The 15,864-nt window shown below is 41.0% G+C and overlaps 2 protein-coding genes across 3 annotated transcripts in view; one reads left to right on the top strand and one right to left on the bottom strand.

Moving 5' to 3' along the window:
- The window catches only part of rtn4ip1 (reticulon 4 interacting protein 1), a 44,394-nt gene extending 30,596 nt beyond the window's left edge, over positions 1 to 13,798 (top strand). The window contains exons 8-9 of the mRNA XM_039747875.1: positions 4,543 to 4,635; positions 13,558 to 13,798. Coding sequence (XP_039603809.1) covers positions 4,543 to 4,635; positions 13,558 to 13,671 — 207 coding nt within the window. The 3' untranslated portion in view covers positions 13,672 to 13,798. The remainder of the gene's footprint in view (positions 1 to 4,542; positions 4,636 to 13,557) is intronic.
- A 96-nt stretch (positions 13,799 to 13,894) lies between these two features.
- crybg1a (crystallin beta-gamma domain containing 1a) overlaps positions 13,895 to 15,864 on the bottom strand; it is a 327,674-nt gene continuing 325,704 nt past the window's right edge. For both annotated transcript variants that reach the window (XM_039747873.1, XM_039747874.1), the window contains one exon: positions 13,895 to 15,282. In XM_039747873.1, the coding sequence (XP_039603807.1) occupies positions 15,194 to 15,282 (89 nt within the window). In that variant the 3' untranslated portion in view covers positions 13,895 to 15,193. The remainder of the gene's footprint in view (positions 15,283 to 15,864) is intronic.

Genomic DNA, 15,864 nt, shown 5'->3' with positions numbered 1-15,864 from the left:
CAGAAAGCCAGCAGTTGATTGAGCAAAGAGGAGGACAGACAGAAGTTGGATTTTATATAAGTAGAGTTTTATATATACATATATTGTCGGAGATGACTGGGGTGGCGACCTGGCCGGGATGCCCAGGAGGACCGGAAGAGGGCTTATGTCCACCTCAGACCACGTGGGGGTGACCACCCTGGTTCCTTTGGGGGCCACGGGTACAAAGCTCTACCCTGTAGGGGCCAGTGGGCACCAGGTCACCACCAGGGGGCGCCTCTGTGCCTAGAGAGCCCTGGACCTCAGCACTTCTGCCACACCCGGAAGTGCTGGGGGGAAGAGGATCGGGGACACCCGGAGTGCTTCTGGGTACACAGCCAGTGCTTCCGTCACACGGGGCATGTCGGCGGAAGGTCACTGGAGGACACCTGGAGCACATCCAGGTGCATATAAAAGGGGCTGCCTCCCTTCAGACAATGGCTGGAGTCGGGAGGAGAAGGAGACAAGGTCTTGGAGGTGGCGACGGCAAGGAGGCGGCCTGAAAGAGAAGAAGGCACTGTGTTGTAGCCAGGACTTTGGGGGTTGTCGTGCACTATTGTAAATATAGACTGTGTGAATAAACGTGTGTTGGCTGACATTAACGTGTCCGCCTGTCTGTGTCCGGGCCGGCTTCCACAATATATATATACTGTATATATATTATACACTGCATATATACTGTATAATATGCGCAGCACAGTGGTAGTGCTACTACCTCGCAGTAAGGAGACCAGGATTTACGTCCTGGGTCCTCCCTGAATGGAGTTTGCATGTTCTCCCTGTGTTTGCATGTGTTTCCTCCAGATGCTCCATGCAGGTTAGATGGAATGGCGATCCTAAATTGGCTACAGTGTGTTCTTGGGGTGTGTGTATTTGTGTGTACACCCTGCCATGGATTGGTGTCCTGTTCTGGCTTTGTTCCTGCCTTGCTCCGTATGCTAGCTGGGATAGGCTCCCGCACCCTCCACAACCCTGTTCAGGACAAATCTGTTCAGAAAACGACTGACTGACTAGTTCTCTGGGTGAGTCCATCTAATGTCCATGTACGCTTCTGCAGGTTCAGCCAGACAAACTTTAAATGTCAGAAGCCAAATCAGACAATTAAAACCTTCTGTGGTGTGAAAGATCCTTTTTCACAATAAAATATTTGATATACTGAATCCCTAGCAAGTGCTGTGTATTTTTAATACTACCTGTCTCTTACGTTATATGTTTAAACATTTGTGCCATCTAGTGGGAAATGGTGGCCACACAATTTATAACTATGTTCAAGTGTGAAAACTTGCATATAACTTTACAAATAATTACATGCATACTTTTTTTTTTTCATTTCAAATTTTGCATCTCATAATTTAGCTTTTTGGAGGATATAGTAGAATTAAAAAAAACAAACTTAATATGTGTTATCTAGGGGACACCAAGTGCAGCAGGATCATATTTTTAATGTGCTGTTTATGTGGAGGGTGGATGTTTGGTTATGTGTATTTAAAAGAATGTTTAAACATGTGACTTTAAAGATGATTTCATGTATTGCTATCCACCATCGTATTTTCCAATACAGGGGATGGGTGTTGTATTACATCTCTCAAAATGTCATTTACAGTCAAGGTGGAGGAAAGCCGGGGGACAGTCTGGTTCTTTGACCAGCCTTCTGTTCTTACTAATGTTATAGGTGTATAGTAGGGAATCCATTCCCAGGAATTCGGGAATCCCACATGTCATTCCCGGGAATCCCAGGTGCCCGGGGATGACACAGTGCACGGGCATCTCACATGTGAACGGTTTTAGAACGACCGACACTTATTTTTAATAAGACTACTGCAATATGTTGACACCAATAAAAGACTAACCTTATCTACAAGCAGTTCATGCTGTCATATAAGTACATGTATCTAGTTCAGGGGTGCCCACACTTTTTTGGCTTGCTACTTTTAAAATGACCAGGTCGAAATGATCTACCTACATTAAAAATGCTATATATATTTATATATATATATATATATATATATATATATATATATATATATATATATATATATCAAATAATGCAAAGAGTATGTGACACATGTTTCACCCTAAGTCTGGGCTCATCAGGCGTATACACACACTGCACCCCCTCTCGTAGATTGAACCTCGGACGTCCGCGTCAAAGCCCCTTTATGTTGTGCCACGGTGTGTGGTTGGTTTATTTGACAGCATGTAGATCGGGGTAATTACATTCATGGCAGCGTGTGGTCGTCCAGGCTAGAGTGCACCTTCGTGCAGAGTACGCCAGTAGCTGAGAAAGCACGCTCTGCCTCCAATGAAGTAGGCGGCACAGTCATCAGATACTGATACACTTGTTCTAAACAATGCCCGTGCTTGCCGTTGCTGTGAAACACGACCATTTCAGCTTTTACTGATGCATCCAGTTTCTGGTCATCATTCTGTGATGGCAAGTTTCTTAGCACAGATAATGTGGATGCAACAGACTGACGCACTGCAATTTCAAGTTGCTGTTCAAAGCTATTGTCTGACAGACGTCAATGAAGTCTGCCCCGTCCTGGCATTCATGAGCTGCAGAGTGCAGACTCCTCCCAGTCCACTGTGCTCAGTCTTAGTCGGAGCCGGGAGACTGAAGACTGGTGCTGGTCTGTTATTGACTAAATTAATCAACAACTCACTACACCGTGGGCCAAAAAACGGTGCCACTTAATTATTTTCAACTATAACGTGGCCATTCCCGGTTTCCTGGGAATTACAGCAGTTTCACTCCCGGGAATGTGGGAATGAAAAATGTTGGGAGCCCGGGAATGGATTCCCTAGTGTGTAGCGTAATTATTAAGGTACATCAAATCAAAACAAATCACAAATTACTGTCATATGTTAAAGTATCTATCTATCTATCTATCTATCTATCTATCTATCTATCTATCTATCTATCTATGAGCACAGTATAATTCTTAACTTGCTTATGGTAGTCAGCATGAAACACATCACCAGTCTCCGGTGCAGCAGTTAGTTGGTAGCACTCCCTGACCTCAAACAGCTGTCTTCTTTGCCTGAACACATATGCCACTTACTCATTACTTGAAGCCTGCCCTGGCTGCTAACAGACTTTAGGCATCAACCAGTCATAGACAAGATGCCACTTCATCCTAGGGAACCCTCACATATCTCCACATCCACAAAGAGCCAATAACCTAACTTGAACATGCGTGGAATGTGGGAGGTAAAAACCAGAATAATCTGAGAAAAAGTCAGGCAGACATGGGGTGAAGATGAAAGGACAAACAGTATAGTCAGTGACCGGGTTGAGCTTGAGGCCCAGCATGTTAGAATTATGAGGCAATTTACCTGCCATGACACCATGGTTGGTAATGTTGCCTCCCAACAAATGTAAATATCCTGATATCGTTTCTGGGTAAAAAGAAAACCTATAAAGTTAACATACAGCAATGATAAGACAACACATTAATGTCAACAGTAAGCTAGGTACCATAAACTTGTATTTAAAAGCATTTATTTTAAGAATAGAATTTGTGTATTTCACACTAATTTGAGCAGACTTAGCAGAAGACCAGCATTAGAAGAAATGTGGTATTTGGCCAGAGTTAATTGGATGAACAAGACATTTGATACTATATGTGACAAAAGGGCAACTCAGGGATGATGCAGCTTCTCCATTCAGTCAGGACAGTAAGAGTCTGAACCAGTGATGTTTTGTGCAAGTAGTGGATTGCAAAGACAGTTTTTGTAAATAAACCAAGCTGTAGTGAATGCTCCTTGCAGCTCCTCCACTGCCACCATGTGGGCTCTATGAGAAGATGCAGGAGAGGCAGATAGGAACAATGGGCATCTTCTACTCATTTCCAGCACATTCTTGCTACCCAGCTGGGTCTCCCATGCTTGTCCAGCTTATGCTCTGTTCGGTCGGACACCTACTGGATATAGTCATCGAGGGAGGTAGTGGCTGAAGCACTGGTTGGGTTTGGGTCCGTCTATGTGGCCGAGGTTGCTGTATTGATTAAAAAACCCTTGTAGTATCAAAACTGCAAGAGTGGATGAGGTCCGACTAGAAATGCTGAAGGCACTGGCAATTGTGCAGGACATTTGGGTAATGTGCCTTTTTAGTGTTGTATCAGGACTCAGCAGACTGGTGTGAAGGTCCCATTTCAAAAAGAAGGGTGCGCTTGAGTTAGCGAGGGGATTACACTCCTCAGTGTCCATGGGAAAGCCTATGTTTAAAATGTTGGTGCGATCTGTAAGTTATTAAAATTTAAATGTTTGATCGTGGAGTTTTACTTCGGAGGGTCTTGGTCCAGAAGATAAAAATGTTAGAAAAGTTAAACAAAAAAGGCCATTCAGTGCTGGCTGCTCATTAATTACCTTAGATTTAGGAAGGTAATCGAAAGGAGATGGCGATCAATCAGGTATTCTTGGTATTTATAAGCTTGCTGCCCGATTGTTTCTTAAAATACTGTTTCTCGAGCGGCACACTGGTATACAACATAACGTTTAATAAGTCTTGCATTTTATTCACAGCACTTGTGTCGTGGAGTCCATTATCGCTGGGGCTTTTTTGCACCCAATGGTCCAGCTCTGGATGAATTCAGTGAACTTGTGGATGTGGGAAAGGTAAGCAGCTCCTCCATGCCAGTGATTGTAATAAGATCGGTGTAAAATAATAAATGAACTTCAGCACTTGACCATCATACCGTGCCCCTTTCACCCTAAGTGTAAGGGACTCTTCAAGCACAGATCCGTTTCCATTTTACCAGTAAATAAAGGCTGAAAGTGACAGCTCGGCTTGGAGGAGATTTCTACATTTGTGAATGTCCCGGGTGATACTGGAGAATGAGGACAAACATAGGATGAGTTTTGGGGGTGCATTACATTCCTAAATAGTATGGACATCAACGTACAGACACAATTGCAAATAAACAAAGTATCCATCTATCCAATAATCAAGCCGGAGGTGATTGCATGATATAAGCATAAAGGGGCATCAGTCCCTTCCAGGTCACACTGACCCCCACTTACAGTTAGACAGTTTGTCAGTTAACATGGAGACCCCCTGGGAACACCCACTGAATCGTAGAGAAAGTGCAAACTCCACCACGACAGTGACCAGGCTGCAGCTGTGAGGCGTAGTAAGTGCCAACAACTGTCCCATTAGTTATGAGAGGCACAAAAAAGTTGCGTATGCTTTTATCAATCAGCAGTAGCTTTAGCTAAGGCAGCAGAGAGGCCGGTAAATCTCTAAATATTGTTCTGATTTGTGTTTTTAGGCAACTTACTGGACACTTTTAAGTTGTTCACCCTGAAGTGATTTTGATAGCATAGCCATTTTTGGTAAGACTTGCTATTGCCCACAGAGTTTCTTCTTTTCAAGACCACGTCTTGTTCAGGTTCAGTGGAGCCCCCCCGGCACTTTACAGATTGCAGATGTGTTTTGGCCATTTGGCTATACAGTATATAATGGGGGCCGACTTCTACAAATGGAAAACTTTGTGGAGACAAACAAGTTTAGAAAGCACATCACCAGCATGTCATAAATATCAAACATTCAAAAAATGAAAAGGGGCCAAATACTTCTTCACAGAAATGTTGATTCCTTTTGTTATCATTCTGGTTTGTGAACTTGCTGACCACGTCTAGTGGGCTGCACATCTCGAATACTCGGATTCACAACTTTTAATCCGATGGCATTAGACGAGCAGGACAGTGTGAAAGAACGAGGGCAAGGCTTCCCGTCAACAAAAACTCATCAGTGATGTTTCCACTGAATCACCCATTCACGCAATGAGATGCCCGGTGTCATTTAGCGGACAGTTTATTTGGAACGGTAGAGGAGCTAGGCTCAAAACACCCAGCAGGCCTTACAAAGTGGAGAAACTAACTGAAATGTTTTCAAACGTACTTGAGGTGAAGTTTTAACCAAATTCTACGTCTGAAGAGATAATTTTAATAATTAATAAATATTAGCTAATTTAAGTTCAGATTTTTCAAAGGCGTTAAGCTAACTATTTAGGCAGCTTATACAGTGGTGTGAAAAACTATTTGCCCCCTTCCTGATTTCTTATTTTTTTGCATGTTTGTCACACAAAATGTTTCTGATCATCAAACACATTTAACCATTAGTCAAATATAACACAAGTAAACACAAAATGCAGTTTTTAAATGATGGTTTTTATTATTTAGGGAGAAAAAAATCCAAACCTACATGGCCCTGCGTGAAAAGTAATTGCCCCGAACCTAATAACTGGTTGGGCCACCCTTAGCAGCAATAACTGCAATCAAGTGTTTGCGATAACTTGCAATGAGTCTTTACAGCTCCGGAGGAATTTTGGCCCACTCATCTTTGCAGAATTGTTGTAATTCAGCTTTATTTGAGGGTTTTCTAGCATGAACCGCCTTTTTAAGGTTATGCCATAGCATCTCAATTGGATTCAGGTCAGGACTTTGACTAGGCCACTCCAAAGTCTTCATTTTGTTTTTCTTCAGCCATTCAGAGGTGGATTTGCTGGTGTGTTTTGGGTCATTGTCCTGTTGCAGCACCCAAGATCGCTTCAGCTTGAGTTGACGAACAGATGGCCGGACATTCTCCTTCAGGATTTTTTGGTAGACAGTAGAATTCATGGTTCCGTCTATCACAGCGCCTCTCGGATGAGTCGTCTCTGCACTCTTGGGGTAATTTTGGTCGGCCGGCCACTCCTGGTAAGGTTCACCACTGTTCCATGTTTTTGCCATTTGTGGATAATGGCTCTCACTGTGGTTCGCTGGAGTCCCAAAGCTTTAGAAATGGCTTTATAACCTTTACCAGACTGATAGATCTCAATTACTTCTGTTCTCATTTGTTCCTGAATTTCTTTGGATCTTGGCATGATGTCTAGCTTTTGAGGTGCTTTTGGTCTACTTCTCTGTGTCAGGCAGCTCCTATTTAAGTGATTTCTTGATTGAAACAGGTGTGGCAGTAATCAGGCCTGGGGGTGGCTACGGAAATTGAACTCAGGTGTGATACACCACAGTTAGGTTATTTTTAACAAGGGGCAATTACTTTTCACACAGTGCCATGTAGGTTTGGATTTTTTTCTCCCTAAATAATAAAACCATCATTTAAAAACTGCATTTTGTGTTTACTTGTGTTATATTTGACTAATGGTTAAATGTGTTTGATGATCAGAAACATTTTGTGTGACAAACATGCAAAAGAATAAGAAATCAGGAAGGGGGCAAATAGTTTTTCACACCACTGTACTTCTGCAAAGAAATGACGCCCCATTCAGAACTGATTGAAGATGAAGACTTAGGATAAGATAGGATAGGATAAGCTCGGTTGGCCCCAAACCTGAATTAGATGGAGAGGGCTTGAGAAGACTGTACAGCATTTCATTCAGTGACTGAGGGTGGTGTGATGGCGCGCTGGTTAGTGTTGCTGCCATACAATTCCCATCTGTCTGAGGCTGATTCTGAGCCTGTCGAGTTTTCACGTTCTGCCCTGGTGTTTTCCGCGGTTGCTCCACACAGATCAGGCTGACTGGTGCCTTGTAAGTCCTCTCCTGTGTGATGGTGTTCATGCTATTGCTAAGATAGGCTCCCGCTCCCAGTATTGGCCAGTGGTAAGTGCAGGAGTCACGTCACTAGCTAAATGGCCATTATCTGTCACTGCCAAAGGACCCCATTCACACTATGCATTTTTCTAGAGGTTTAGCGCCAGATCAGAATGCTTCTAAAACACTTGAGAAGTTATTGGCCGTTGTTCTCATTGACAATATTCACATCAAAGAATTTTAGTAGTGTGCTGTTTAGGAGCATTTTTCGCCAAACACTTGTTCCACTGTAATGCTCCTAAAATGCTGGTAAAAGCAAATGAGAGCGGTTCAGAAGTATTTTTACCAGAAGTCAATGTCTCGTCCTTTGTGAGCAGGGACTGAAGCAACTCACTGAAACTAACAAATAAAGTGTTATTACCTGTTATAACACTGAAAAGTAGGAATATTTCAGGAATACTTTTCAATTAAGACCGTATGTTTAGGCCTTCGTGAAATAAATCTCATCTATCCCTAATCCAAGCCCCCAGGTAAACTCTGGCTGCTGCACCACCAGATCTTGCTGTTTCAAATGACTACATCTTGAGCAAATAATAATAATACCGTATTTACGCGTGTACCACGCACACATTTTCCCGAAAATTAGCATTAGAAAATCAGGTGCGCGTCATACACGAGGAAATGTAATTCTGTAATGTTTACTTGTTTCTTCTTGGGCTCGCTCTCTCTCTCGCTTGACAGCGCGCGCTCTCTCTCTAAACGCTTCCTATACAATCACAACGCTGGCCATTACGGGCAAAACTTTTTTCGCGATTTTCTTTGTAAAAATTAGGGTGCACGTCTTACACGAGGGTGCATGGTACACAAGTAAATACGGTATTATTATTATTATTATTAATTGGTTTCTTTTGCTGGATTGAATGCAGCACACTCATTGTCTGCTTGACACGCTATCCACGTTTCTTGCCTTCGTTACGTTACTGCTGCAGTAATCACGGACTCCCGGTGACCTTAAACTGGGCACATTAAATTTACCCCTCGGCACATACAGGATTAAATGGGCAGTCTGTGACTACAATGTATGTTTAGCACTGGACACAATAAGTCTTTCTTCAACAGCTGTTACTAGACAACCAGTTCATATGCTTTCATAATTTTACACCAATGGCTGCAGGCAGTTGTTTTTCTGAAATACAGTATTGCACTGATTTATTTATTTTTTTTATCCCCCCACATCTCAGAACTTGCAGGCTTATCGACACCCAAATGTAATGCTGGAATTTTTCAGCATGCCTTGTGCTTCATAGAGAGTCCAGAATTGTCCTTTCAACTGCCTATAGAACAGGATGAACCCAATATGTGCGATTACTCGACGCTGATGACATCGGCTCCTCAGTACTGTTATTAGCAGGACTAAAAGCACTAAAGTCACAGATGACATTCTGGAGACAACACCTCACAACCTACAACATAACAAATGGTGTCAGTCATATTTTGTACCAAAGGCACCTGAAAAGCTCCCAGATAAAGCCTGAAGAATGCTTAAAAGTCGCTTGCAAAAAATAATTAAAAAGCAAATGCTGGAAATTTACAATGCTCAAGTGTGAATCGGCGCTAAAGTGCACAGATAAAACTGACAGCTTGCAATCCTTATTGTTAGCCTGTAAAGTCGTAACCACCGACAGGAAGTTTATGCACATTTTAGCACAACTTGGAAGAATATTCAGATTATGGAGGGCTACAACTTCATCAAAGTTTAAGGCATTAAAAATATATATTAGAGGTGTGGGGGAAAAAACAGTACAATTTAGAGTATTGAAACATTTCTCATTGTGTTGTATCAGCAAAAGACAGCATCTGAAACCAGGATGGAAGAACACAAGGGTCTTACTAGAGATAGATAGAGAGAACTTTATTTGTCCCCAGGGGGCAATTTGTCTTTTTACAGAAGCTTTTAAATAAATAAACACATACATGCAGTTTTAAATGATGGTTTTATTATTTAGGGAGAAAAAATCCAAACCTACATGGCCCTGTGTGAAAAGTAATTGCCCCTGAACCTAATAACTGGTTGGGCCACCCTTAGCAGCAATAACTGCAATCAAGCGTTGCGTATAACTTGCAATGAGTCTTTTACAGTGCCCTGGAGGAATTTTGGCCCACTCATCTTTGCAGAATTGTTGTAATTCAGCTTTATTTGAGGGTTTTCTAGCATGAACCACCTTGGATTGGATTCAGGTCAGGACTTTGACTAGGCCACTCCAAAGTCTTCATTTTGTTTTTCTTCAGCCATTCAGAGGTGGATTTACTGGTGTGTTTTGGGTCATTGTCCTGTTGCAGCACCCAAGATCGCTTCAGCTTGAGTTGACGAACAGATGGCGGACATTCTCCTTCAGGATTTTTGGTAGACAGTAGAATTCATGGTTCCATCTATCACAGCAAGCCTTCCAGGTCCTGAAGCAGCAAAACAACCCCAGACCATCACACTACCACCACCATATTTTACTGTTGGTATGATGTTCTTTTCTGAAATGCTGTGTTCCTTTTACGCCAGATGTAACGGGACATTTGCCTTCCAAAAGTTCAACTTTTGTCTCATCAGTCCACAAGGTATTTTCCCAAAAGTCTTGGCAATCATTGAGATGTTTCTTAGCAAAATTGAGACGAGCCCTAATGTTCTTTTGCTTAACAGTGGTTTATGCCTTGGAAATCTGCCATGCAGGCTGTTTTGCCCAGTCTCTTTCTTATGGTGGAGTCGTGAACACTGACCTTAATTGAGGCAAGTGAGGCCTGCAGTTCTTTAGACGTTGTCCTGGGGTCTTTGTGACCTCTCGGATGAGTCGCCTCTGCGCCTTGGGGTAATTTTGGTCGGCCGCCACTCCTGGGAAGGTTCACCACTGTTCCATGTTTTTGCCATTTGTGGATAATGGCTCTCACTGTGGTTCGCTGGAGTCCCAATATGTACGTAAATAAATAAATAAATATAAATGACGCTTTGGTCAGAACAAGGAAGGAAATAAAAAAAGAAAGAAAACTTCTGACTTGGCACTCCCAGTCCCAGAGAGGCATCATGCAGACATATTGCTTTTGGTATAAAAGAGCCCCAGTAGCCATTCTTGATGTGCTGTTATTCAAGGCTGTCAATGTGTCAGAGAAAGGATGTGCAGCATTGTTCATAAAATAATTCTCTCCTTCAGTATTACCTCCTGGGTATCCAGAGTGCACCCTGTATCTAAGCTTGCCCTTTCATTTAGCTTTGTTTATTCGGTGGGCTTCTCTCTTGTGATGTTACCAGTCCAGCACATCACAGTATAGAAAATGCCACTGGTCAGCACAGTTATAGAAGATGTGAAGGATGTCACGTCTCACATTAAAGGACAGCATTCTCCTAAGGATAAAGAGCCTGCTCTGCCCTTTCTTATATGATTCCTCTGTGTTGTAAGACCAGCCCAACCTGTCACTACTGTAGACCACCTCCTATATCTGCTCCCTGAATAGTGACTGAACATAGAAGTTCTTTGGTGTGGTGAACATCAACAACCAGTTCCTTGGTTTTGCTGATGTTAAGATGCAGACAAATCTCTTTGCACGAAGAAACAAAGTTCTCACCCTGACTCCTTTACTCTGCTTATGTGCAAAATGTATTAAAATGTATTCGTATGTGCAAAATCATCTGAGAATTTCTGTAAGTGACATCACCTGGTGTTATATTTGTAGTTGGAGGTGGACAGAGTGAAGTGAAAGGAGGTAGGACTATTCCTTGTGGTGCTCCAGTGTTGCTCACATCCCTTATGAGAAACAAACACCTTGAGTCTCACAAACTGTGGTCTGCCTGACAGATAGTCCATTATCCAGGACACCACAGGCTCATCCACCTGCTTCTCTGTGAGTTTACTCCTTAACAGGGATGGCTGGATGGTAATGAAGGAACTGGAGAAATCGAAAAAGATCATCTTCACAGCTCTGCCTGCTTTATCCAGGTGAGAGTAAGCCTTACGAAGCAGAGAGATAATTGCATCGTCAGCTTCAGTCTTTGTCCAATAGGCCCACTGCAGGGGGTCCAGGTGGTCTACCACAAGAGGACTCCTATAGTGTCAGACCAGTCTCTCAAAGGTCTTCATGATGAGAGTTGTAAGTGCCACTGGTCTGTAGCCATGAGGTGAAGAGGGGCCTGCCTTCTTTGGAACACAATTCAATGCAGGATGTTTTCCTCAATGGCAGACAGAGTGGCGATGTGTTGCATGTTCGTTGGACAATAATTTCACTGCACTTTACAGCTCAAGAATACTCCTCAGAACACCTTTGCATTTTTGTTGTACACCCTATGAGAATAGAGAAACAATGCCATGTAGACGTTTGTAACAAAATGCATTGGTTTTACTTTTCCACGTATGGCGTACCACAAGTGTTGGCATTGTGGCAGAGATTGACACCAAATGCTCTTTCCATGCATTGTATAATGAAAGTTAAGCATTTGGGTTCAGGGTTATCTTAAACAGTGTTACAGGGGGAGAAACGGCTCAACAGAAAGAAAACATGGGAGTTTGTTTTATAAAAATCCAGCAACTTGGACAAACCTCAGCTCAATTTACATTTTGAAATCTTTCATCTTGCTCGATTTCATTATTTAAAAGCAGCTCTTGCTCCATGTTCATTAGCCAAATTTAATCTTTGCATGAATTGCAAATGTGAATGAAATTAATGCAAAAAAAAAAAAGATGCAAATACTGATTGACAGCCCTAAAAGAAATAGAGGACTCTGCCTCCCAAAGGCACATTCTGTGCTGAAAGAGGACAAAGCGCTGATGTGTGTGTGTGTGTGTGTGTGCGCTTTGTACTGTAATTGAGTGTTTGTGCAGCTTCCCTGTGAAGTATGCCAAGATAGTCAGGTTGCATTTCCAAATCTAAAAAATAATGCAAGTGGAAAGGATGAGTCAATGATTTTTCTTACCAGGTATAATAGACGGACACATTTGTGGAAACTGAAATTCAATTTTGGCTTTAGCTTCACTCAAATACAAAATGCCTAGTAAATTACAGTATACTGTACTGCAGAACCGAGTTGCAATGCTTTAATCTAGAATGGCTGTGGATACATTCCAAGTTTGTTACAGGCAGACGACTCGACTGATACAAAGCCATCATTAATCCATACAACGAAAATGACACAGTAGTCGTATTTTTGATGACATGATTTTTATCAGCTCTTATCAGTCATCTTTACTGATCTCTTCACTTTTACTGCCTTTATATGCCTTGTTCACTCCATAATTAAAGGTCCTGTTGGCTTTCTGTCTGAAGCTTTTCCATCTGCCCCATGTTTTCCTTTGGTAACTCTGTACAGGTTTTAGTGGCTAACCAGGCCTCTGTCTGTTCTAATATTTTGTCCCTGCAGTCGCTGGATTGCCTCTTCCTTTAAATGAGCCTTATGATCTCATTTACACATAATTGAGTAATAATTTTCAACACAATAAATTTGTTTGTCCGTAATCCTTTTGCATTTTTGTTCCGCGCTGCTAATCACCAGCTATTATTCTGCAAGAGGCCGAGTGCCCATCCCCATGTGCCCACTGACAGGAAGAATTTCAGTCTCTGTCATTTTATTATAGTGACAGATGGATGAGTCATGCAGCTGTGATGCGGCCACCGCTCTTCATTGTTAATTAAACAGCATGTTGATCAGTGGCACAGATAAAAGCGCCAAGCACAAGAATGTCCCAGTCTCATCACAATTTCTGTTGATGTATTTCACTTTGGACCCATTTGTCTGTGAGGTGGGCATTAAGGGTACGCACTGCACATGATATGACAGGATGTGCTGAAAGCAAAATGTTTAAAGGCATCAATAAAAGCGGAATAAATTGTAAAACCAAACTGAACCGACGCTGACCTCACACTAGCCCTATTCTGTTGAATGTGTACAAGTGAACTCCGTTAAAAGCACTTTCTATTACAAAGCACATTAGGTACATTTGCTGTATGTTTATGATCTTTTTATTTTTTTCAGGTTCGCCCTGTCATAGAGCAAGTGTTCCAATTTTCGGAACTTCCTCAAGCCTTTCAGAAAGTCGAGAACGGCCATTCAAGGGGCAAGACTGTAATCAGCATCATCGATGGTTAACGGCACCTCAACTGAAGTGAAAGGCCTCACTCCCTTACGAAAATGGTTCGGGTTATTGTTCGACTGTTTTGTTACATACTGTACATAAAAATTGTGTATGATAATTAAAAATGTATCATACCATAAATTTTGGGTTATTATTTATCACCATTTTTAAGTCCTACTACATACCAAGAATGTGGGACATGGGTGGAAATGTAATTAATAAATCAAGCACAAATGCTAAAGCAAAAAATGTATTTATTTTGAAAATTCTAAATGTTTACATTGCATTCAAGTAATCAAGCAGTCTTGTAACAGAAAACCAAATATAACAAAATCTTTTTTTCTTTCTTTCTTTTTAAAACATGAAGGTTCCACCATGTTAGACTTGTTAATAATTTCAAAGAGCCAGAAATTCCTTTATGCCATAAAAGGCCAGGCAGTCAGATACAATAATACAGTAAGTCATGTGCAGCAGCAGCAGCAAGAAATGCAAAAATGTGCCAACTGAAAACCTGTATATAAACGACTGTACACACCAGAACGTATCCAAACACAAAAGGGTTAAGAAGGAAGAACAGAACAAAAAGAGAGTCTGGTTTGATGGACAGGACAATCCATTTGACATTTACAGTGTTAAAAAACAAAGGAAAAAATGTACACACAATATGCTAATATCATGGAGCCTCACTTTTTTGCATACTTTGTGTCAAGCAACCCACAATTCCATTCAGGACAACCTTCTTAAAACAAACCGCGTTACTTTCAAGTCACAAACTCACACTGCTGCCACACGTGTCCATTATCTTTGTCCTCCAAGGCCAGAAGTATTCAAATATAAATTAATTACATCTACTTAAAAGGCAGCCATCTTGAAACTATTTATTGAAGCCTAATGAAACACAGAAAAAGAACAGCATTGTGTTTAATGCTCCAACCATCCACTTTGACAGGGGTTACTGCTGGAATGTGGTGGGGGGCTAGCGAGTGACGACTACCATGGGGGTCACTGAGTGCCATCACTTGAGAGACGTGTGACTGGTAAGGACAGGCAATGAGATGGGCTAAAATGGCCGGGCACAGCTAATGCCAACACTCCGCTTGTTTTAAAAATGTATTTTAAATGTTTGGTTTTGCTTTTTCCAATAATCCAAATATGTCACTTATTTTTAGTTCAAAAGTAAAAGCAGCAATTAGAAAAATACATTTTATCTTTTTGTAAAAAAGTATGGTCATACTTAAACAAATAATATATATATATATACTGTACAGTGTATATATAGTTTCTAAACATAGATATATTTTTCATACAGTACATACATTCTAAGAAAAATTGTGGCATGCCAAAAAGAGATTAATTTAGCAAAATATATTTCAATATGAAAACTGCAATCTTAGTATTAAAAAAAAAAAAAAATTCTTTAAAAAAACGTGGGGTCTCCCATCATGGATTTATAAATACAACTCAGCATATTAAACCTAAAATTACTGAATCACCCAATGAATCCTCTTTCTTGAGACTTTTTATAATGTTTGCCCTTTATAAGATATCCATGTCCCAAATCTGGTTCAGTTTGCTTTCATCAAAAGTGTTCAGGATAACTTGATTTTTATCATATTGATGACCACCTAATAATTAAAAAAAAAAAAAAAATTAAATAAGAGATCTCGATATGTTCTACATATACTTTTTTCCAACAACTTTTTAGAAAAATAAAACTATTTTTAACTGACAAATATAATCAATACAATTTTTGACAAAAACATTTCATGCAAACAACCTTTTAAAACCATTCGTCTATGTCTAAACCCAGTTACCTCATTAACCAAATATGAAAACTGATGGCCGCTCGCACTCATACTGGCACAATTTAAAGTAACTGATCATAACAACTTATTTAAAGCACAAAACATAAACATTCTTTTCATTGGGAGAGTAAAAAAAAAATGATTGTATGGTCATTTATCAATGAAAAGGTCATATGTTCCACTTCCACTTGATCTGTGTTTAGCCGCTATGTCCCTTGTCATTTCAGGTTTGCTTTCGATCTCCAGTACATTCTCTTGTTAGAAAGCAGACTTGGATGCTTCAGCAAAGTTTATGTGTCTCGGTTCTCTTCAGCGTCATATCCATAGCTGTTTGGCTTGAGAGCTGCGTGAATATTTGGGCTTGTTTTATCTTGGACCATAGCATATCAACTGTGCAGTGCT

Source organism: Polypterus senegalus, chromosome 3, assembly GCF_016835505.1.
Source record: "Polypterus senegalus isolate Bchr_013 chromosome 3, ASM1683550v1, whole genome shotgun sequence".
NCBI classification, from domain to species: domain Eukaryota; kingdom Metazoa; phylum Chordata; class Cladistia; order Polypteriformes; family Polypteridae; genus Polypterus; species Polypterus senegalus.
The sequence above is the reverse complement of the archived record's forward strand: the minus strand, read 5'-3'. Positions and strand labels throughout refer to the sequence as shown.